This window comes from Acanthopagrus latus, chromosome 10 (assembly GCF_904848185.1).
Source record: "Acanthopagrus latus isolate v.2019 chromosome 10, fAcaLat1.1, whole genome shotgun sequence".
In the NCBI taxonomy this organism is placed as follows: Eukaryota; Metazoa; Chordata; class Actinopteri; order Spariformes; family Sparidae; genus Acanthopagrus; species Acanthopagrus latus.
Window position 1 is genome coordinate 8,186,894 of NC_051048.1, and position 22,807 is coordinate 8,209,700.

At 42.2% G+C, this 22,807-nt stretch overlaps 1 protein-coding gene across 3 annotated transcripts in view; it reads left to right on the forward strand.

Annotated features, from left to right (window-relative positions):
• chd3 (chromodomain helicase DNA binding protein 3) overlaps window positions 1–22,807 on the forward strand; it is a 41,672-nt gene that overhangs the window by 13,762 nt on the left and 5,103 nt on the right. The window contains exons 19-40 of one of the 3 annotated variants that reach the window (XM_037111072.1): window positions 316–457; window positions 809–940; window positions 1,109–1,226; window positions 3,345–3,469; window positions 3,556–3,787; window positions 4,051–4,235; window positions 5,638–5,815; window positions 6,174–6,239; window positions 6,568–6,653; window positions 7,114–7,247; window positions 7,347–7,491; window positions 8,302–8,464; window positions 8,602–8,753; window positions 9,570–9,756; window positions 9,837–9,932; window positions 10,020–10,151; window positions 10,967–11,075; window positions 12,387–12,519; window positions 14,232–14,427; window positions 15,203–15,366; window positions 15,698–15,824; window positions 19,540–19,802. In XM_037111072.1, the coding sequence (XP_036966967.1) occupies window positions 316–457; window positions 809–940; window positions 1,109–1,226; window positions 3,345–3,469; window positions 3,556–3,787; window positions 4,051–4,235; window positions 5,638–5,815; window positions 6,174–6,239; window positions 6,568–6,653; window positions 7,114–7,247; window positions 7,347–7,491; window positions 8,302–8,464; window positions 8,602–8,753; window positions 9,570–9,756; window positions 9,837–9,932; window positions 10,020–10,151; window positions 10,967–11,075; window positions 12,387–12,519; window positions 14,232–14,427; window positions 15,203–15,366; window positions 15,698–15,824; window positions 19,540–19,802 (3,265 nt within the window). Of the gene's footprint in view, window positions 1–315; window positions 458–808; window positions 941–1,108; window positions 1,227–3,344; window positions 3,470–3,555; window positions 3,788–4,050; window positions 4,236–5,637; window positions 5,816–6,152; window positions 6,240–6,567; window positions 6,654–7,113; window positions 7,248–7,346; window positions 7,492–8,301; window positions 8,465–8,601; window positions 8,754–9,569; window positions 9,757–9,836; window positions 9,933–10,019; window positions 10,152–10,966; window positions 11,076–12,386; window positions 12,520–14,231; window positions 14,428–15,202; window positions 15,367–15,697; window positions 15,825–19,539; window positions 19,803–22,807 lie in introns of those variants that run through there. The other 2 variants (XM_037111071.1, XM_037111073.1) reach the window with 2 other exon arrangements.

Genomic DNA, 22,807 nt, shown 5'->3' on the forward strand with positions numbered 1-22,807 from the left:
TTAAATCACTTTGCCACTGATATGGTTTGAAGGGATTCATATTGATATTTATACTTGCATTTTGTAGCCGGGCAGCCTGTATGTTTAGTGGTTGATTCCTGTAATGTCTTTTTAATTGAAAAATATAAATCTGACATGTAATACATGAGAAATTACTGAGCAACTGTGCAAGATTTTTTAAATTCTCATCATGAATTGAGCAGTGGAGGGTGAAGAGGTGACAGAGGAAGGAAGTTTATTGTGGTTTTCGTTTCACACGTGGTTTACGTTTAATGTCTGCGGCACTGCTCGTTTATCTTTGTTTTTTCAATACAGGAAATACTACAAGCTGATACTGACCAAGAACTTTGAGGCTCTGAACTCAAAAGGCGGAGGAAACCAGGTGTCCCTGCTCAACATCATGATGGACCTAAAGAAGTGCTGCAACCACCCCTACCTCTTTCCTGTCGCCTCCATGGTGAGAGCAAACAAAACAAAAATCAGTGCTACATCATTTATCTTCAGTTGTATCAAACAGAAAGTTAAATTATTTGTTAGTGTTTGACTTCAAAACCCTTTTCTTTGAATTACTCCTAAATTACAAAATGGTGACACCTTGTGGTGATGTTCAGTTGTTTTGTATCATATTTACTCAAATAATGAAGCATGGTTAAAATTACATTCATTTGTTTTTATGACACATTACATAATTTTTCATTAATATATTATCAGTGCAGCAAGTAAAAAAAATATAACTCAGCATACAGACGACAATAATTTCCTGTGTGCTATTATTTACCTCATGGAGTTTGTTTGTGTGTGTTTGCAGGAAGCCCAAAAAACCCCCAATGGTGCTTACGAGGGGTCGGCCCTCACTAAGGCCTCTGGGAAACTGATGCTGTTGCAGAAGATGCTGAGGAAACTGAAAGATCAGGGGCACCGAGTACTGGTCTTCTCACAGGTACACACTCACTCACACACCAGATGGACACCTGTCTTCACAGATGTTAAATCAGTCCCGTGACACCTCCAGAAGGCTCAGCGGCAGACGGATTCCAGCTGCCTGTGGGTAATAGATTATACATGAGACAGACACATGAACAGCCTTCTGTCTTTTCTCCCCTTATAGATGACTAAAATGTTGGACTTACTAGAAGACTTCTTGGACCATGAAGGTTATAAGTATGAAAGGATTGATGGAGGCATCACAGGAGCGCTGAGACAGGAAGCCATCGACCGCTTCAACGGTGAGATGATCATGTGCAGACGTTAAAGGTGCAGTAAGTTCGCCGTTTTGTTGAGCTGTGTACCTACAGAGAAATCATTAATTTTACTCAAGCCAAAGTTCATTTGGTTGCCTGTTGTCATAACTTACAGAGAAACACCAGATCATACATCAGACAGTGAAGAAGGAAGTTGGTGAATGTGACTTAAAATGTCTGCCTCTAAACATGAAGACAACAACTCCCATGATCCCACACTACTACACAGCATCATCTGCCATCATCTGCATATGGTTTTAATTTAGAGACCCCTAGAAAATACACAGTGCACTTGATTTGAATCCAAAACATTGTTTAAAGATGCCAAACAGCTACTTCAAGCTTCAGCAGAACTTCCTGTTTCTTCACAATAAAAGTTTCCACCTCCTCCCAACACAGGCAAACGTGTACACTGTGACAAGCAGTTGTTTTATCAGCTGAACTCTATTCTGTTACGTACACCTACAGTTCTGTCTGATACTGTCTGCTGTGCTGCTGAAGTGCAAAAAAGACACAACAGGAGGTGCCTTTTTGTAAATGCAAAGACGATATGAAAATGATATTTATCTGTTTCTCAAGTGCTCTAGTGCGCGATAAACAAAATTTTAAACTTCATGAACTAAAGGATTGCTTAGTTGCCTCATGGCTCCAGAATATTAAAAAATGCATATTTGAAGCTTCAGTCTCTATTTTTTTCACAAGATGATGGTTCTCGCAGTTCCCTCCGCTGCATCATCTCCCCGTGGTTATGCACTGGGACCAACAAAACAGAAATAATTCAGATGGAAAACCTCCAACCATTAGGAGATGAAATACATTTTTAATGAAGAGATCTCATAATGCAAATACTGTAGCAGAACTGCATAGCTGTTTGCTTTGTGGCCTTAATTTAGACTTCATTGTTTGCCGAGCAGATGGAAGATCAAGTAGTTGATATCAAGAGATAATGGGGAGTCAGGCAGCAGGATGAGAATCGGTTGCTAGAACCGAAGCCAAAGTGACAGAGATTTATTTAGCTGTAACACAAGACACTACAATTATTGATGTCTCTGACTTCCAAAGCAAAAGAAGCACTGGGTCGCATGCCGAGTTTGTTTTTGAATGTGGAACTTGGCCCGATTACTAAGCAGTTTTTTGGCAACAGATGGCATTAAATTATACAATATGAATAGCAGCTTAAAGATGAGTGCAGATTAAAGCCAAAAACAAAACTTTACTGGACTCAAAGAAGTTTTAGTAAGAGACAAGAGCAATTACATTATGACCCAAATACATTTTTAAAAAAATTCAAATAGTTGTGCAGACGTTTTAGAAATACCAAAAAAATAAGCACATAGTATTTTGATATAAATTAATATTCAAGTATTCAAGCCCCCACCGATCAAGAACAGAAATAGGGGAAGAAATTTGCTTGTAAGAATGGAGGAAATGTAGCTTTGTCGTTGTACAAATGAACGTCAACTTACTGATATCAGTCTTTTAAAAAAAAGATTTAGATACCCTGTCAGTAGCAAGTACTTGAAACGATACGATACCTGCTTTCGAAAGTAGTATTGAATGTACCGCAGCTATTTTTAAAAATCCACTGTCAGATAATAACATTATCACAAAAGTGTCAGTTTGTGTTTGGGGATTTTTTTTCTGTGTGGTTACTGATAATAAAAAAAGGATAAACGTGCACCTTGAAAGCTTTAGTAACGAAGCTGGAGTTAAAACTCCAACGTTGAAAATGTAAGCAACAGAGCTGACTGAAAACAGGCTGGGGCAAATCCAGAAAGGACAAAAGAGAAATACCAGAAACAAAAGAGGTTCAGGGAATACAGTCGGAAGCCAAAAACACGAGGCCAGAAAACACAAGGAGACGCCGGGAACAAAACAGACGCACTGACCGAGGGAGACAAAACACAGGAGGCTAATCAAGAACAGGTGAAACTATTCAGCAGGGAGAACAAGAGAAAGACAGGAAGTAATGCAACATGCTATACGAAAATGAATCTGACAAAGTAAAATGGGAACAATAACTTAAGCAAAAAAATGTCATCAAGGAAAAATGATCTGTCTATCTGTGTTTCTATCATTCTCTGTCTGTCTTTCTGTCTGCAGCTCCTGGTGCTTGTCAGTTTTGTTTCCTGCTCTCCACCAGAGCTGGAGGTTTGGGCATCAACCTCGCTACAGCTGACACAGTCGTCATCTTTGACTCGGACTGGAATCCTCACAATGACATACAGGTACAATAGACTGGCAGCCTCTGAGGAAAGACAAAAATTCAACTTGACGCACACTTCATGTTTCTGTCTTCTCCCTCTCTGCCCAGGCGTTCAGTCGAGCCCACCGAATCGGGCAGGCCAACAAGGTGATGATCTACCGCTTCGTCACGCGAGCCAGCGTGGAGGAGCGCATCACCCAGGTGGCCAAGAGGAAGATGATGCTGACCCACCTGGTGGTCCGTCCAGGACTGGGGTCCAAAGCTGGCTCCATGACCAAGCAGGAACTGGACGACATCCTCAAGTTTGGAACAGAAGAGCTCTTCAAGGATGAAATGGAAGGTGATTTGCCACAAGTAAATTGTAATAATGTGGGAATTTGGAGGTCAGAGTTGGTGTTGGATTGATTGTAATAGAGACGAGTTGGCAGGCTGATCCGCCCCGGGTGAAATTATTCTGTCAAACACGCTGACTTGGCTTATTGTGGTTTTGGCTTATGTGGTTTTATTGACAATACAGTAGGTTGACAAGAAAAACTATACGTGTGAAATTTGTCTGGAAGAACAAGACAAATCATCTCCACTTCTTAACTCCATGCGTGGCAGGTATGAAGAACTGCTCGAGGGATAAAGTTGAGGACGAGGGCAGCGTGATCCACTACGACAGCACCGCCATCGAGAGGCTGCTGGACCGAAGCCAAGATGCCACGGACGACTCGGACGTCCAGAACATGAATGAGTACCTCAGCTCCTTTAAAGTGGCCCAGTACATGGTCCGAGAGGAGGATAAGGTGAGAGGGAGGTGAAGGGCATGTTATCATGATGGATTTTATGTTTAAAAGAATAAAGAATGGAGGAGTAGGGGGTTTATTGCAGTGTGCAGAGTGGAAGATAAAGTAGACAGCGGGACTCCCAGATTGTTTGTGCGTTCACATCCATGTTCACAAATCAAGTACATGTCAGCTCAAGCCTAATCCTCACTTTTTATGGCGGTGGCTTTTGTCCACATGTCGAAGTGTCCTTGAGCTCAGTCTGTTTTGAATTATAGTGCAGCTGTTTGTATCTTCCCAACACTGGATCTGGAACGATTAGTCTTTTATCAATAAAATGTTTTAATGAAACTTTTTATTAAACAAAAATACCAAGCATTCGTTGGATTCAGCTTAACTGCATTCAGTTTGCAGCTATCCTTGGTCTTCTATGATTAAGGCTGCTACTGATGATCATCTTTATTATCCATCTGTAATTATTTTGATTCGTCTTTTCATCCTTTGGACTATGAAAAACCTGAAAAGGGTGAAAAAATGTTCATCTTATTTTCTGATTTGTCTTTTCCGCCCATTACACAGAGATATTCAGTTTATATGATACAAAAAAAACAAACTTAGCCACATTTAGACTATTACTTAACTACTGAAGTTAGTATGCTAACCAGATGGCAGCAGCTCGTTCCTGTGTTAGTTGTATAAAAACCAACACTATTCTGTTGTCTGAGCTCCAAGATGCACGGCTCATCGAGCTAATGGAAGCTGCATTTAGCAGCTATGACATGCTTCCCCCTGTTTGTGTTGAGTATGAATTCAACAGGTGGCCAATTCTTACGTAATGCACCTTTAACTTCTAAAAAAAATTATATATTTCTCTGAGGTTGGCGATTGTTTACCTATAAGCTACCTGCAGGACCTTTGACCTCTGTGGAAGAAAACGACATCCATCAGGGTTTTAACTTAAAGCAGCGTTCCCACCAAGTATGGAAAAGTATGGAATTTGATTTTAGTAATTTCCAGGTCCGGATAAGTATGGAAAATTGAAAAGAGTATGAATGATATTTGTGCCTCTACACAATTGCCCCCTTTTTGTTTTCTAAAACAGAACTTCAGAATTTACAGACATAAATGGATCTTACAGGCAGAGTGTTTTTCATTTTGTGTTTGGATCAGGCAGCCAAATGTTTACCACAGTCAGTCAGCCGCAATCTTCTGCCAGTTGTTCCAGCAACAACTTAGCATACATAGTCAGAATATAACAAACATGTTAACAGTTGGATTTAAAAACCATTTACTTACGTAACAAACGTCTTACTCAAACGTCAAACATTATCACTAAAAATCTACAGAGGAGGAGTTTTTAAATCAAAAAATATCTAGCACCCTTGTTAAAGTTTACTCTGGTGTGTTCTCTCTGATGCACCAGATCGAGGAGATCGAGCGGGAGATTATCAAACAGGAGGAGAACGTGGATCCGGATTATTGGGAGAAACTGTTGCGGCATCACTACGAGCAGCAGCAGGAAGACCTGGCGAGCAAACTGGGTAAAGGCAAGAGGAACCGCAAGCCTGTCAACTACAACGACGCTGCGCAGGAAGACCAAGGTAGGAGGTGGTAATGTGTGGATCTGGAAAACTTAAAAAGCTGGAGTAAGCTGAATAAACAGCTGCGAGTTGTTTTATATCAATCACACCTCAGTGTTGGGATCATGTCAGTGGCACAAGAGGATTTTTTTTAGGGAAGGGATTGGATTTAAAAATCCTCTTTCACATCCTGAGAGTGATTTCTAACATTTATTTACTGCAATGATTTATTACTCTAATCTTATGAAAATTCCTCGGCAGAAATAGTTGGATTTCAGACTATGTTTTTTGAGTTATTGCTTGCACAGTGGAAGTGAATGGGCCTGGCCTATTGACAGACCACCATGTGCTGTTTCAGAGTGGCATGCTGACATTTCAGATAACCAGTCCGAGTATTCAGTGGGCTCCGAGGAGGAGGATGAGGACTTTGATGATCGGCCAGAAGGTAAGGAGAGATGATGAAAAAGAGACATCAAGCCGAACTCATGAACTGCTGTAAAACACACACACGCACGGGCACACAAACTCGTCGGGTCTGTGTTGAATTACAGGTTGAAATTGATTTAGTTGTTACAGTCACCTGGCAGAGGCGAACAAGTGGGATTGCCAAAAAACGCAAAAACCTCCATCCATCTCCGCTTCAGAGTCAAACGCTCGAAGCATTTCAGAAGTTTTTCATTCTTTATTGGACATTCTGGTGATCGGCTAACTGTGCATTTCAAGACAAGTCTGTGAAACGTAGGAAACCTAAAACAGACTCCTGTTACCTGCAGGTCGAAGGCAGTCGCGTCGCCAGTTGAGGAATGAGAAGGATAAACCTCTGCCTCCTCTTCTGGCCAGAGTTGGAGGCAACCTCGAGGTTTGTACAACTCTCTGGAACCAGCTCCGCTCTCATTTTGTGTGGGTTTATTTTATTGTGATATTACTGGAATCTGTCAGAACTGTCTTAAGTTGAACTCGCACTCTTCAATATATTTTCGAACAATCTAACAATCTCGAATTGGAGACTGGCAGCAGAGCTGTAACATCTCCAGCAGCACTTCCAAGCTCATTTATCATCCTGATGATAGTCGACGTGATTTTAACTGCCTGAATTGTTCAAATGAGGACTTACAGTTTATTTTAGTTTTATTAGGCAGTCAGAAGTATTCAGAAAGGGCCTTGGGAAGATTGAGAAATAAAAATGTTTTCCCATCCTGACATTTTCATTCAAGGTCTTCCAGATTAATGACAATACACAGATACATTTGAACAGGCTTTAAAGATACTGCCAGCTTTGCTCAGGAAGATCTAAAATGAACTATGATTTGCTTTTACAGGTGCTGGGATTCAACACACGCCAGAGAAAGGCTTTCCTGAACGCAGTGATGCGTTGGGGGATGCCATCTCAGGACGCTTTCGCCTCTCAGTGGCTGGTCAGAGACCTCAGGGGCAAGACTGAGAAAGAATTCAAGTAAGAAAAAACTAAACTAAAATTAAACAGATCATTTGTCTCCATTTATATCTGACTTTTTGACCATATGTTTTTTCTCTTCTCCGTCGTCTTTGCCAGGGCGTACGTGTCTCTCTTTATGCGTCACTTGTGCGAGCCGGTGGCCGATGGCGCCGAGACATTCGCAGATGGCGTGCCGAGGGAGGGACTGTGTCGGCAGCCGGTCCTCACCAGGATCGGCGTCATGTCTCTCGTCAAGAAGAAGGTCAGACAAAAACCGTTCCAGATTGATTAATCTGCAGATGATTTTTTCATGATTACTTGATTAATTGTTCAGACTATAAAATGTGAAAAAAACAGGAAATCCTCACGTTTAGAAATCTGGAATCTGAGATTTTAGCTTGTTTTTAATAAATTAGAAGAGATTATCAAAATGGTTGGTCATGGATTTAAGAGCTGACAGCTAATCCATTCATTGTTTCAGCTCTAGATTACCTGCTTGCATTGTTTCCTGTGAGTCTGTAAAGTGTAGGTCAGCGATGAGAATCCAGTGTAGGAATGGCAGACTCCGCCACCACCAATGAAGACAGAGGCACGATAACTGCAGGAACATTGCTGAAGAAATTCTGACCATAAATAGTATCAAAGACATGGTTTGCTTTCATGAAAAGCTTCAGGATTATTGCTTTAACTGGGGGCCTAGAGGCGCATCTGAAGTAGTAAGATGTCAAAAATTGAACAAACCACAAAGACAGTCAGGTCTTAAAGTCTTAAAAATATGTTTGAGGTCTTTTTCTAGTGAGGAAACCGACCTTGACATCTTGAAAGATGTTCCGATTACCCCACTGCTCTGTGTTTGCCAGTTTACTTACAATTTATCCAAACATCTTCAATCCAGTTTTCAGTCCGACTTGTCGAAACCTGCTGACATCCTAATCTGCTATCTATGCCAGACGGAATGTATGATACACTGCCAGGCGAGCAGAGCATGTGGGTGGTGAGTTTAAATAAGGTGGTATTAGGTAAAGCGAGCTCGTGCCAAGCTTTTTTATTTCGCTGAGTGTTTTGTGTCCAGATCCAGGAGTTCGAGCACATCAACGGGCGGTGGAGTCTTCCAGAGCTCAAGCCTGAGGTCAGCATAGACAAAACCTCCTCCAGAGCCTCCTCTCCTGCCGCGAAGACCGCCACACCCACACCCGATGCCAGCTATAATAACACACCTTGCACCTCCAAACCAGGTGACCAAGCATGCACTCACCAGATCCAGCAGGGGGCACTCTTATCTAAAGGGTCGCACATAAAACCGGAGCTGAACCCTACCTGCCTACAGAAATGCGTGTTTTATTTCTGTGCTTATTTATCCCATCATGTGCAGCGACCCCCGCTCCAATAGACAAGCTAGAAAAGAATGGAAAAGAGGTGGAGAAGGAGGAGGACAAAGAGGAAGGCGAGGCTCCATCTGACAAAGTGAAGGAGAGGGACGAGGGGAAAGAGGTGGACGGCAAAAAGACAGGAGATGCTGAGGAGGTGGGACACGGACATTTAACAGCTAAAACATCTACATTTTGTGCTTTAAAGCTTTAAACATACTTGAAGTGTTTTTTAGATGTGTTTCACCACAAATCTCATACACTTTACATTCAACAAGTTTGCAAGGCTGTTGTCTGTTTAGTCATGTTTTGTGCTCACTTTCATACACAACTGAAAAGAAGAAAGACATTGTTACTGCATGGCAAACGATGCAGACTTAAAACAATCAATTCTTTCCATGGATCGACCAATTATAAGGTCTGATATTAAGCATTTTGCATTACTTTGGCTCTGATGCACCCCACTTTTCTCTGTCTCTAGTCAACAAACATTTCATGGCGCTCATTTTAGTTGCAAATGTTTATCAGTTCCAAATATCAGTTATCAGTCTCCTTGATCACTAAAAATCCGCCACAGCCCTGAGCAAAATTTATCGGTTGATCTCTAAGGCTCTCAGCCGAATTATAGTGGCATTTTTCTATAATTAGAAAACCACTGGGAAATATTGGCTGCCTGTAAGGTAGAAAAACAGAAATAAATGTTATAAACTGTAATTTAAAAAAAGTATGTGGCATTGATTGCAAAATGTCTACAACAAAGGTATAAAAACAAGAGTCTGTGACTGTTAAATGAACTACAAGTAGAATAAGCTGTACATTGAATAAACTCAATAAATGTGCTTTCATCAATTATGATTAATAACTTAATGATGCTTTTTTTTCTCTGTTCCATTAAAGCTGATTTTTTTTTACTGCAAAACGAAACAAACTGCCTTTATGTGAGTGATAGAGGCCTCTACGCTCCTTTCCATAGCTCTCCTCTTTGACAAAAGAGACGTCACAGAGCGCGTCGCCCGGTCAGAAAACTGAAGGCAAAGAAGAGGGCGACCTGAAGGAGGAGGAGAAGAAAGAGACGTCTGATGCTCCATCAACAGAGGACAAGAAAGAGGAGAGCAAAGAAGATGCAAAGCAAGACACAGAGGTCAAAGAAGAGAAATCAGGTACAAACACTGAAAAGAAACTTGTTAGGTCAGTCAGGTGAAGTCCTTGCAAGCGTAAGTTTAAATGTTTTTTCCTGCAGAAGCAGAGAAAGCGAGCGAGGAGAAGGAAAAGACACCCACAGCAACAGAAGTCACAGATGCCAAGGACAAGGCCGAGGTGGCAGACGTGAAGAAAGGTACGTCTCACTGTCTTTGATGCGATGCTGCCAAATACCTGCATTTTTTTACTAAACAATATCTTTGCTATTTTTTCTTTCTAACAGAGGAAGTCAAGGGTGAAAAGGATGCTGGGAAAGAAGTCAAAGTGGCGAAGGAGGAGGCGCCAAAGGGTAACGGGAAGCCTCCAACTGAGCGACCTCGCTTTATGTTCAACATCGCGGATGGCGGCTTTACTGGTCAGTACTGATTCACCTGCAGGAAACAGGTTCAGCTGATCTTTGTCGTATTGTATGCAATGTAACGGCGTCTATTATTAGCTGAATATTCTTAGTTTTCCAGTCACAGTCTTGACTTGACGTGATGTTATTTGCAAGCAAGGAACTGTTAGTAATGGTGACTCAGATATGACAGGAACGCGGCAAAAGCCTCTTGCTAAGTTGGAAGTGAACGCGCCTGCTTGTTGTCCGAGGCGGCACTCAGGTGATCCCTCTGTTGTGGACAGTGGCATGCCTGCAGAGTCTTTCCTCAGATCTCAGGATGTTCAACAGGAAACGTGGAGAACATCCCTGTCAGATCAAAACAATGTCATCTGATAAAAATTCTCAGTTGCAAGAGAAAAACAGATGTTATCGTGGCAAGGAACTGTATCCCATTAGATAGGCAAGGAGCTGTATGCAGTATTCCAAAAATGAATGTGATGTAGCTTTGATGTTTTTGGATTAGGACGAGCAGCTTTTTTAATTATACATAAGAAATACAAGACAATCAGTGAAAGACGGGGAGAGAAAGATGAAAAGATCAAAATAACTTAAGTTGTCCAAACAAGTCTCTTAGTAGTCTAAACAACAGCGAATTCACAGCTATTACAAAAAACATTCCTGTTGCATCCCAGAGCTTTTCCACAAAGAAGCGCTGAGCCAAAACGATCTTCCCCTCGATCACAAACCTAGAAAAGCTCTTTGTTCTGTGGAAACACCTGCAGCCAGGTTTCACCTAGCTAAGCATTTTGAGACAAACCTCATTTTTACTCTGTGTTGGCTTCACCCTGCAGAGCTGCACACACTTTGGCAGAACGAGGAGCGAGCTGCCATCTCCTCGGGGAAGATGAACGAGATCTGGCACCGTCGACACGACTTCTGGCTGCTGGCAGGAATCGTGATGTATCCTTGACAGCAGTAGTCCGGGCGATGACCCCAGTGTGTTTATTTTTCTATCGCCCGGCAGGAGCCGAGCGTAATAAGTCAACAAGCCAGCCAGAGCTCCGTAAACAGCAAACTGTGTCTGCTGGAAGCTGATGTAGTGGCTCGTTTAGTCCATGTTGTTCCCTCTATTATGGTAATTAAGGCCGTGCAGCATTCACATAAAACTCTGTTTTCATTATTCAACAAGCTAGTGCTGAGCCCTAGTTAGACTAAAATGAACGCAGAGAAATTATGTGTTTCAGAAGCTGCCTGAAACCTATTATGTGCTATAATAATGGCAATTTCTGAGAAAAATTAGATAAATCGCCCTGAAAAATCAATATTCAGCTCAAAGTAATAGCTCAACATTTTGGTGAAATAAACATATCTACTTTCTTTCCAAGCAGATCAATACCACTCTAATGTGTTGCTTAAAGGAGATAGATGATGCTCATTTTCAGGTTCATAATTTTAATTTGGGTCAAGACTAGAATTGTTTTTTTATGCTTTAATGCATAATAAAGAAAAAATATTTCCTCATATTGTGCAGAGCTGCAGCACTGTTTTAGCTCCTGTCTCTTTAAAGCCTCATTGTCCTCATTGTCTCCTCTGATTGGTCAGCTCACACACGCCTGAGCCAGGACCGCAAACAACAACAGAGCAGCTGCGCTAAATCAAATCTGAAGACACAAACTAGCTGCTAGGCATAAATTATGCGAATGTGACTTAGTGACAGAGTCACAGAATTAAAGGCTACTGACGAGGCGTTTCAGGGAGAGAAGCGCTAGCTAGCTTGGCAGCTAGCCATTCAAAGTCTAAGCATAAGCTCATCAATGCTGTCAAGGATTCTAATCAACATTTTTTATGTAATTTTTTTTTATTGTTTATGTTTTAGGGGATGCTACATGCTGTAGCTAGCTTTTTTCCTCCCAGGAGTTGCCGTGTTTGGTAACTTGGCCTTCACAAAGATCCTTCCTCAAATTTCTGGTCATATGCAATTGAACATAAAAGCAACAACATGTTAACTGGTGAACTTTAGGTGCTGGTAATTATATTTTATCATTTTAGGTTGAGCTAACAGAGCTGTTTCACCTAGCTCATTGTGCTAGTATCATCTCCTGCCTCCAGCTCTATGTTTACCACATTCCTGAGTGGTATCGACCTTCACTTTCTAACTCTTCGTCAGAGAGCAAATAAACATATTTTCCAAAATGTCAAACACCTTTAAGTCTTCCGTGGTTCATAGTATCGCTCACCCAAGTGTTACATGACCCTTGACCCCTGTGCTAGCCATGGCTACGCCCGGTGGCAGGACATCCAGAACGATCCCCAGTTCGCCATCGTCAACGAGCCTTTCAAATCGCAGGCGAATAAAGGCAACTTCCTGGAGATGAAGAACAAGTTCCTGGCCCGACGCTTCAAGGTAAGACAAGACTTAGAGTAATTTTTTCTAAGTTAAGCTGTTTTATTTGTTTGTTTTTCTACCAATAACATGATTTTTTTCCCCCAATATTTAACAAATGTAAACATGTTTCTCTATTAAATAATGTTCTTTTAAAATGAAACACTACATACAAGAACTTCACTGAATGAAATAGTCTTAAATTGATGACCCAGTCAAAGCAAACCTCTGCGCCACAGACACATCTCGGTTTCTGTCAAAAAAGTCTGAGGTTTAAAAATCCATTCTTAGTAACGTTTCGCGGCATCTCCAATCACCTGACTCGTTTGATGGTCGGATGACAGATGCCCCTAGACCCACATATTGTCTGGATGGTATTGCTGACCGCTGCATTTCTGGAACAGCTCTCATCCTGTTTTTGACCGGCTCACATGTTTCAGATCCTGCACTCAACATCCTCATTTACTGTATTACTGTCTCTTTTACTCTTTTCGTTTTGTTCACTGTTGAATTATAATTGTTTTTATGTAAATCTGCCGTTGAGACGGCACACGGTGGTACAAAATGCTTTTTTCACAACAATTTCTCCTTAGAATGTTTCAGTTGTAATAGGTTATCTAACACGGTCCCCTCTTGTGCAACACGTTCACATCAAATGTCCCTTTTTGACTTTTTAAAACAACTCTATGAGACTCTCTTTAACCTTGAAATGGTAAGAATACTGTTGCCATGACAACCAAGACAGTAATATGCTGCTTAAAAGTATCAGAATGAGGCGATGATAGATGTTTGGAGCAGATTTGATGTAAATATGTTTTATAATGTAATGAGAGGAGGCTGCAAAGAGAGGGAATCATCAGTCTCATCAAGTCTCAGATCAGACTTCTAAATGCTTTAGAAGCCCTGTTTTGTCATTTTTGCCTCCTTGTTTGCATTTTAACATAATTTCGGGACTCAAAGTTGGCTTTTTCAATTCTGCTGTAACTTACTAACTGTTGTATTTTACATTTTTACCTCTCTCCTTCTCTTACTGTTTTACTTTTTTTCTTGGCAGGATGGATTATAAGTATAAATCCTAAATTAGGGCAACAATAAATAATGCCTCATGTGCCCCAGTTCCATACTTAATGGTAATTCCAAGCAGGTTTTAAGGAGGTACAGTGTTCACTCTGGCTCTGAAAATAAACTTGAAAAAGTTCAGTATCCACACTAAAAAACACTTAATTTTAGAAAGTGTGATGTTGGTAGAAACTGCTTTTCTCACAATGCAAACGCACACAGCTGTAAAACATTAAAACAAATTGTTGATAGTGGTGAGACAGCTCAAAACGAAGAACAATGGCAGAACATTTTGGTTTCTGTCCGTGTTTATTTTTTTAAAACCTTTTTTTCAAACTCAGTTGATGAGGACATTTTCATTTTACATTCATCACAAAAATAGTATAAGATAATTGAGAGGGAAGGAGCTATCATAGCCTGTATATAAAAATAGAAAATAGGAGAAAATATGATGTGTTTGTACAATATCAGGCCATGTGTTGGAATTGGGTCATAGTGTGACTCAAGCACTACAGAAATGTGGACAGCCCAGCGTTCGCTGCTGCGCCTCCCTTTAATAACTTTCGGTATGAAGTGTTACAGACCAACTGGGATAGGAAACACAAGCTTATGCGTATGTGCAACACAATAGACAATAGAATGCACTTAAATACATTTTCTCTTTCGTCCTCCAGCTGTTGGAGCAGGCGCTAGTGATAGAGGAGCAGCTGCGACGGGCAGCCTACCTGAACATGACCCAGGACCCGAGCCACCCAGCCATGGCGCTCAACGCTCGCTTCGCAGAGGTGGAGTGCCTCGCCGAGTCGCACCAGCACCTCAGCAAGGAGTCACTGGCCGGCAACAAGCCCGCCAACGCTGTCCTGCACAAAGGTTGGGATGATATTTTAGGAAAGTAAGCCTGCATAGTTAATTAAAAAAACAAACCCAGTGTGTGTGAAAGGAGTAAACAGAGAAGCTGGAGAGAGATTGGCAGACAGATAATCACAGGCACTGTTGTGCAATCCGTCTGCAACGACCAAATCACTGCGCCTGAAGCTGTCTTAAGTAAAGCCAGGCAGATAAGCTTACACCATGTTAAGTGATAGTTCCAAACATTTCCTCTCTATCTCCCCAGCAAGTCTGTCCATGTTTATATTGTTCCGTCGAAAGGATAACACTGCACTACTGTTCTCGTTCCTGACTCGTATTTCTGCACGTAAGGCAGCTGAAGTTAATGAACGCTCATAAACAATTTTTATCAAATTGTCTTCGATCGGGGATGAAGTCCATGTAGGGATGTGATGAGGGAGGTGAGATAGTAAAGAATGGGAACAAGATAAAATGAGAAATAAGATCCCAAAAGTACAGTGCAGAAGCACCTCAGTTGACCTTTAAATTTAGATTAAATTACATTTGTTTTTGTTTTTTACTTTCAACATTAGTACTGAAGCAAGTGAATACGTACCAGCTCCTGAGTTCATCCATCAAAAAGACAATCACTAAATCACTAAAGTACCCAAAAAAAGTGGCAAATGGTGAGTGAGAGGTACAGAAGAAGCAGGATGTAAAGATAATGTGAAAGTATGGATCAAGAATGAATAATCAGCTTTTTCCTCCTCCAGGTCTGCAGTTGTCGATGATTTTGTTGTTGTTGTTGTTGTTGCAGTGCTGAACCAGTTGGAGGAGCTGCTGAGTGACATGAAGGCAGACGTGACCCGGCTACCGGCCACGCTGTCCAGAGTCCCGCCCATCGCCGCCCGCCTGCAAATGTCCGAGAGGAGCATCCTCAGCCGACTGGCCAGCAAGGGCACCGAGACGCACACTCCCCCGGTCAGCAAACCTGCACACACACACACTTAAACACACACACACACACACACACACGTAGATTGACAGGTTGAAGCCTGCCTGAACTGCCTGCACTCATGGGAAATAAAATAGATGGAGGTCGGCCAATGAAAATTCAGAGCCCATTATCCTGTCCGCCCACCTGTGGTTTTTCACTCCTCCAAATCTGCTGAGTCAGCAGATTTTTCTTTGTCAGCTTACATAACTTAAAAGTGGTTTGTATTGTTTCTCTTATCGTTGCATCTTCTGTCTCGATAAATCACTTCCTACATACACATAATTCCTGACAAAGATCTTCTCTGCCCCTGTGCAGCCCATACCTCCGGGACCCTACGCGACCCCACAGAACTACGGAGCCCCCTTCACCCCCGCCCCACCGAGCGCCCTACACATGGGGGGGGCCAACTACAGTCAGATGCCGCCCGGATCCTTCATATCAGGTCAGTGTTTGAAGCTCCATTATAGCTCAGACCCAGTTTTTTGGCTTGCATTACAGGTGTGTTAATGTTTCTTTTTTTTTGCAGTGCGAGTGTTCTGTGTGTGTGAGTGTGTGTGAATGTGTTACAGTCAGCAATTACAAACATCAAAGGTGTAAGACCTCTATAATTATAGCATTCAAAGTAATTTACACAAGAAAACCAGTTTGTTTGATCTCTTTGACACTTGGCAAGCTGGCAATTTAAGCCAGATTTATGCTTCTTTGCGGGGGTGTTTATTTTTATTTTTTTGCAAATCTCACTGCAGCTGCCTCTGGCACAGGAACTGATTTACAGCTCAGCAGAAAATGTAACCTCTTGACTGTTGTAGCACCATAGCAAGAGGAGATTTAGTGCTTTATTAAGGTCATGCTGTGCTTTTATTACAACCACAATCCCCCCCCCAAAAACAAATCTGGGACACTGTATAGAATGTAAAGAAAGCAGAATGTGATAATTTGCCAAGTCTTTGATGTATGCTCGAGTGAAAACAGCACAAAAACAAAGTATTTGTATTTTTTCACCACATCAATGTCGAGACATTTTTATATATCTGCATATTCTGCATTTAATGTCAGCAGTGCATTTCAAACAAGTTGGGGCAGGAGGGAAAAAAGACTGAAAGTTGTGGAATGATCCGAAAACACCTGTTTGCAACATTCCACAGGTAAACAGGTTCATTGCTAGCAGGTGAATGGGGTGTCCTCAAAAGGCTCAGTCGTTCACCACTTTGTGGAACACATTATTGTACACAGGATATTACTACATGGGCTCAGGAACACTTGTAAAACAGCTTGTTTGCAAATCGATGGGATTCTGTTTCAGTTTTTCTTGTGCGTGTGTTTTTATATTGTACACAGCGTCCCAACATCTTTGTAATCTGTGTCCACTACACCTGAAGGGTTCCTGTGTACATTCTTTCACTTACCTGGTGATTATGGAAAGATTCAGACCGTTTCGAGGTTGCTTTGCTATCTATAAAGTTAAAAATGGCTTTGTTTGAGTTTCTTTTTTCATTCTGTTATCTTGAGGTCACAAGTTGAAGCAACATTATGTAGGAATTGGCATTTTGTGTGATTTGGCGACCCCTTAAGGTCTGTAACAATTTGTCAGACGTAACGTAGCTACCTACAAACAAGACTCACTGCATCGTAATAATGTTAGGATATGAACCCCCCGCTTAAACAAGCAGCATGTAATTTCTGCCACTAGGGGTCACTCAATCAAAACAAAACTAAAATCGTAAGTAGCACGGGATCATGGGAGTTGCTGTCTGCATTGTTAAACAATCACTAATTTGCTGATGGGAATGTATCGACGAGGGATGTTTAAGAAGTTGTGTTCACATTATGTTCAATCACATTTTTGAATTACCTAGCAACATAAAATATATAACGGATTTGAATGCTGAATTGTTACATATTATATCTCTAATAAGTATTAAAAATAAATATTTGATAAGTGATAAAGTGCTCCCTGAAGTCTGGTTTGTGGAAGTTTGCATAGAAAACGACTCTACAAAATAAAGCTTTGTCAAAGATGACTGAAAATGAGACAGCTACCGAGAACAAATACGAATCAGAAACACAGGCAGACCAGTCTCACTAATCGCAGGTCTTGTGGTCAGCCTCAGCGTAGTTAAATGTTTTGCGAGGGTGCACATCAGCCCCAGCAGAGAGCCTCCACGACACCCAGACAGAGAGGCAGGAATCCTGCTTTAGAGATCTGGACTTGATTACTTGGCAAGTTGTCACTGATGATAGGCAGAGAATACCCGTCCAAATCTTGCTTCTATTTAAAGATATCATCGGAGGAATTCCGTCTTAATATGGTTATTTCTTGTGGGAAGAATGTTTAGAAAAGAAAGCAGAAAAATGTTGAGGCTTCATCAAAATTACTGACTCTGGGAATCTGGGTATTTCAAAAAGAAGAGTTAACTCTTTACATTTCGATAAAATCCTTAAATATGTGGTGTGAAGAAAACGACCCGATTAAACACTCCATCTCCCTGAGCAGCTTTTAAGTTGTGAAACCTTCAAAATCCAGAAAGGAGTCCATATTGGAGAAACACCATCTGCAGCAGCGTGTCTGATGTGGCTGCCAGATAGACACCTGAAATAGACATTACCAAAATCAAACACGAACGTGCTGCGCTGCTATATTAAGGCATTTTCATCTCTTAACATGTCCAACCTCGAAACCTCAATACTCGCCTCGGCAGCACATTGTGCAACAATAAAGCACGGTCTGGCCTGCTATCAAACCTGTCTGAGGAGTGTTTTCTTTATCCAGCGTGTTTATTTTCCCTTTTGAAGTCCTGTTGTGGCTCTCATTACTTATTGAGTTAAAAGCCTTAAAATTAAATAATAAAAAATAAAAAAAAGAGTGTTCTGTATTTTGGCCCCTCGTCCAACTCCCCTCGCCTGCAGTCTGTCAGAGCACGCTGTTGGTTTGTGAATTTACTTTCTCATAATTAGTTTGGTAACAGCATATGCTTACCAGACACACACACACTCTCTCTCTCTCTCTCTCTCTCTCTCTCTCTCTCTCTCTCTGAGCTGATCGTGTGTATTCGTGTTCGGAGATGTTTAGATTGCAGAGATGTGGCAGAGATAACTGGTCAAACCTGATATTCCCCAATAGCTTTGCCCTAAAAAAGACCACAACAGCCAGCTCTCTCCGAGCAGCGCCTTCCTCTCACTCTGTATCTTGATTTATGTAATTGTAGACTGGGACATCTGTCAAAGGCATTGCATTTTAGAGAGCCAGGGCCTATCTCTGAAAATGTCATTATGCTCAGCCTGTCTGAATCGGGCCGTGCCAAGAAAACATTCGGACTTTGTACCAAGGTATTTTGAGAGGGGACAGAAACCGCAGAAGGAGTTTGGTTGTGTAAACGTCGTGTTGTGACTTGTGAACCAACGGAGGCTGTTCAGAAATAGTCGCGCGCGAGTTGTGTTACTCTGTGGGTTTCTTGCTTTGCGGGGGCCTCGCAGCGAGCCGAGCCGAGTACAGACTGAACACCCTGAACTCTGGCAGGGCACAGGCACGCAGCAAATGAGGCCACATTTACGGTCTTGATTAGGGTCGCGCTGGTTCCTGACCTTTTTAGACTCAGCCAGGGAGGAAAAAAGGGAGCGGAAGGAGTGGACGGAGTTAAAACAACACCATACCCTTGATTTCGTGACCTCATAGCTCCCCTCCATTAATAGCCCTTCTACTGAGAGAAGCTCAAAACATCTCCAGAAACATGCATGTCTGCCTCTGTGAAATGTAATGTCACACCAGATGCTCCAGTGAAAGGATTGTTTTGTGTTTGGCATTATCAATATCTTGAATTGCATTTTGGAAAACCTGTTTCAGGATCAGTACTGCCATGAGGAAACTACTCATCTGCACTAAAAGGAGTCCCACACTCTAGACAAAACTTAGGGATTAGCTAGATTTTCCTTGGAGTGGAGAACACTGGCCTCATGACTGCAAGCACCCATCCTGCTGAGGTGTCCTTGAGCAGGACACTGAACCTCCGCCAGCTCCAGTAGCTCCCCCACTGACCCCTGACCTCCCTGCAGAGGAGAAAACTAAAAGAGAATTCCCTACGGGGACCAGTAAAGTGTCACATTATCCTGCTCCCCTCTCCGAGTCTCCACTACAGTCTGCCGCTTGTCTGCCCCCACAGAAGCCGCCGCCGCTGCTGGGGCCATCGGGGGAGCTGCGTGGGGAGCCGCCGGAGGGTCAGCCGCTGCTTGCCAGAAGACCAAGGAGCATGATGTGGTGCAGCGGCAGCGAGTGGTGGACCTCTGGAAGGACGGCAAGTCAGAGGGGGCCATCGGGCAGGAGCTGCGGATGCCCAAGTCCACGGTGCACAGCATCATCGTCAAGTACCGGCTCAGCAACACTGTAGAGAACCTGCCGCGCAATGGGCGACCAAAAAAACCCTGAGGGGGGAGGTGGGGAGGGGGAGGCTCACAGAGGGGGGAAGAAAAGAGGACATTTGGATAGAAAATCCTGGAATGTAACAAAAGAGGAGACTGAAAAGGAGAAGGTGGGAATGGAGAGACGAAGAGAAGGAAGTCCAAAGAGGACCGACGGACGGAGCACTCTGACACTGCAGGAATGTGAGGGATATAAAGGGAGAAGGAAATCTCACAGGTGGATCGAATAAGGACCGAGGAGAGGACATGAAATGTGAAAAGAAGTGTCGGCACTTTGATCCGAGAGAACACGCAATCAGCCGCAGAGGGAGAGGGAGAGGGGGCCAAAATAAGAAGGAAGACGTGAAAAGCTGGCCCCGGGATCAAGCGCTAATGATGCGTGGGGGGAAGAAAATGGGGCAGAGAGACTGAAAAAAAAAAAGAGAGAGAGATGACTTGTCTGGAACAAACAAATCCTTGAGTAAAAAGAGAAAAGGCGCTACTGAAAAAAAAAAAAAAAAAAACTGTGAGGGGAAAGATGTCTGGAGGGGGAAAAAGAAAAAACAGACAGTATGTTAATGCAATCACAGGTTTTCAGGAATTCAGATATGAAGGGCCGAAATGGAGAGAATTATTTTTTATAACTCCTCAGACGGATTTCTCAAAAACTTCTTTTTCTGTTGCTCCCTCTGCGGCGAAAAAAAAAAAAAAGATTTCCACCGGGATCAATTCTTCATCCGCCGGCTGACTGAGCAGGCCGGTCCCCTCGCTCTGACCCTGCACTCCCTCATTCCTCCACGGTCCTCCACTCCTCCGTCTCTCTCTTTTCTCAGTCTCACACGCATACATATAAATATATATATATATATTTACACTGTGGACCTCACACACAACCGAGAAACCTGCAAAGAACTTAATTTATCTGCTGAGTACAGGCAGATGAGGCTCGAAATAGAAAAGGGACGAAGTGGACTCAAAGAAAAGAAAAGAAAAGAAAAGAGGGAGAAAAAAAAGTTTTCTAAGTATAAAACACTACTTCCCATGGACTCTCTTGCCCTAGCATTCCTGAGTCCAACCAAGCAGAGAAGCAAGAACCATAGATATTAAAAAAAAAACCTTGGATGTTGCCTTTGTCCAACATTCAGTAGCAGCACTGCTCTGACTCAATCTGATGGACTAGTATTGAGATATGTACTGTATTACAAAGCGTATTTACTATTGCACCTTTTTTTGTGGGGGGAGGGAGCGCGCTTAAAGGGGAATATCACTCCAGTTCCTGTTTTTAACGAAGCCAGACAAATCAGTGTTTACAGGCAGCTCTTCCTTAAAGCTAAAGACTGTAATCCATCATCGAGAAAGAAAAAAAAAAGGAGACTCCGTTCGAGGCGTTTTTTTGTTCTTTAAGCTTCTTTATTGTGACAGCGTGATGGATTCCACGCTGGAAAATGTCCCCCGATCCCCGAGAAAATAAAACACTCTGGACTGTGTCATCGTTTTTCCAGCTCGTCGTGTGTGCAGTAGAGCTGTACATCAGCGTGACATCCCAGACTTAAAAGCAAGGCGAACTTCCTCTGAAGGAAGAGGGGCGAACGGTTGCACAGTCCAAACTTTTCTAAGAGCAGTGGGTATTTTTAAGCTAAAACTGAGTGGTAGTTCCCTTTAAGCTCGAAGGACTTAAAGACCAGATACATTTGGCAGTGGTGCGGCCTGCAATGAGAATTATACTGTGTGTGTGTGTGTGTGTGTGAGAGAATGTGTTCGTTGTTCGTGTGTCTGTGTGCGCAGCCACTTTCATCAGACTGCAGAATTGGCACCACCATGTTTTTCTACAAAACCATTTTTCTTTTTCAAAAAATAAGCTAAACTTCACAAATGCATCTTCTCAAAGCTTTTGCTTGGATATAACGCTCTAAAAAAGTGCTAAATTAAACCTTAAAGTTGCGCTAATTGTGAAATAATAATCAGAAATGAGAAATCGCAATATCGTCACAATAATCGGAATATATACAGCTGTTTTCAGTGAAAAAGCTCTTATTAACCTACTGTACACTACTCACCCAGCGCCAAACAAAAATTATTGACTTGTTGATGAACGTTGTGGAGCATTTAGCAGCTTACAAAGCCAGATAATTCTTTCAGCAGTTGGTAGAGACCAAAAAAGAGTGAAAAGAAGATAATGCTGTGTTGACACTCATTAGATGGACACACGACTCCAAACGATTGTTATTGTTGCCCTGTGTCTGCTGGTCGGGGAAAGATAGTTAGCCGTATCAACTTTATGAATGTTTTGTGCAAAAAAAAAAAAAGTTTATATCAGGAAACGCCTGATCAAAGTAACCAAGATGAAGATGACAGCAAACAACTTTCAAAACTTAACATGCTCACATTTTATTCTTTGAACTGTATTTAATCGAAACCAACATGCGCACACACGTGCACACATGCAAAACACTTCTTTACCTCCAGACTCTTGCGACACATGTATTTATGAAACTCTTTCAAGCCTCAGCTGGACAGACTCTTCAGTCTAAAATCAAGTCTGTGCTTTTTAAGTTCCTGAACAGTTGACAGTTCAGACACAGAAGGTTGTTCCTGATGAAAGGCTTTGGCATGGATGCACTCACGCAAAGCTTTCCTGCAAGCAAAAATGCTGCGTTTCCTGCCAAGATGGCAGCGGTTCACTTCTATCAGATAGTAGGCAGGACCTACAGGGGAGAGACACAGGCTGTCACGTCGGCCAAGAATGTTTTTTATTGCCTTTCTGGACTTGAGATGCTCCATCCAGTGCATTCCCAGAGTTTTAGACCTGGTAGAGGAATAAAATGGTTTTAAGTTTGAGGAATTCTTCGAGATATGTCCAGGTTGGATTCATCTTATTTTTTTTTATTATTTTTTTTTTTTACTGCAACTGCAATCATCACAGCCAAGCTAATCTGGGACAAGAAAATGTTCATCTGTCTAACAGTTTCTGCTGCTGCTGCTGCCGCTGCTGTGAGGCTGTAGGGGGGCTGCAGAGAGTAATGGATCTGTACG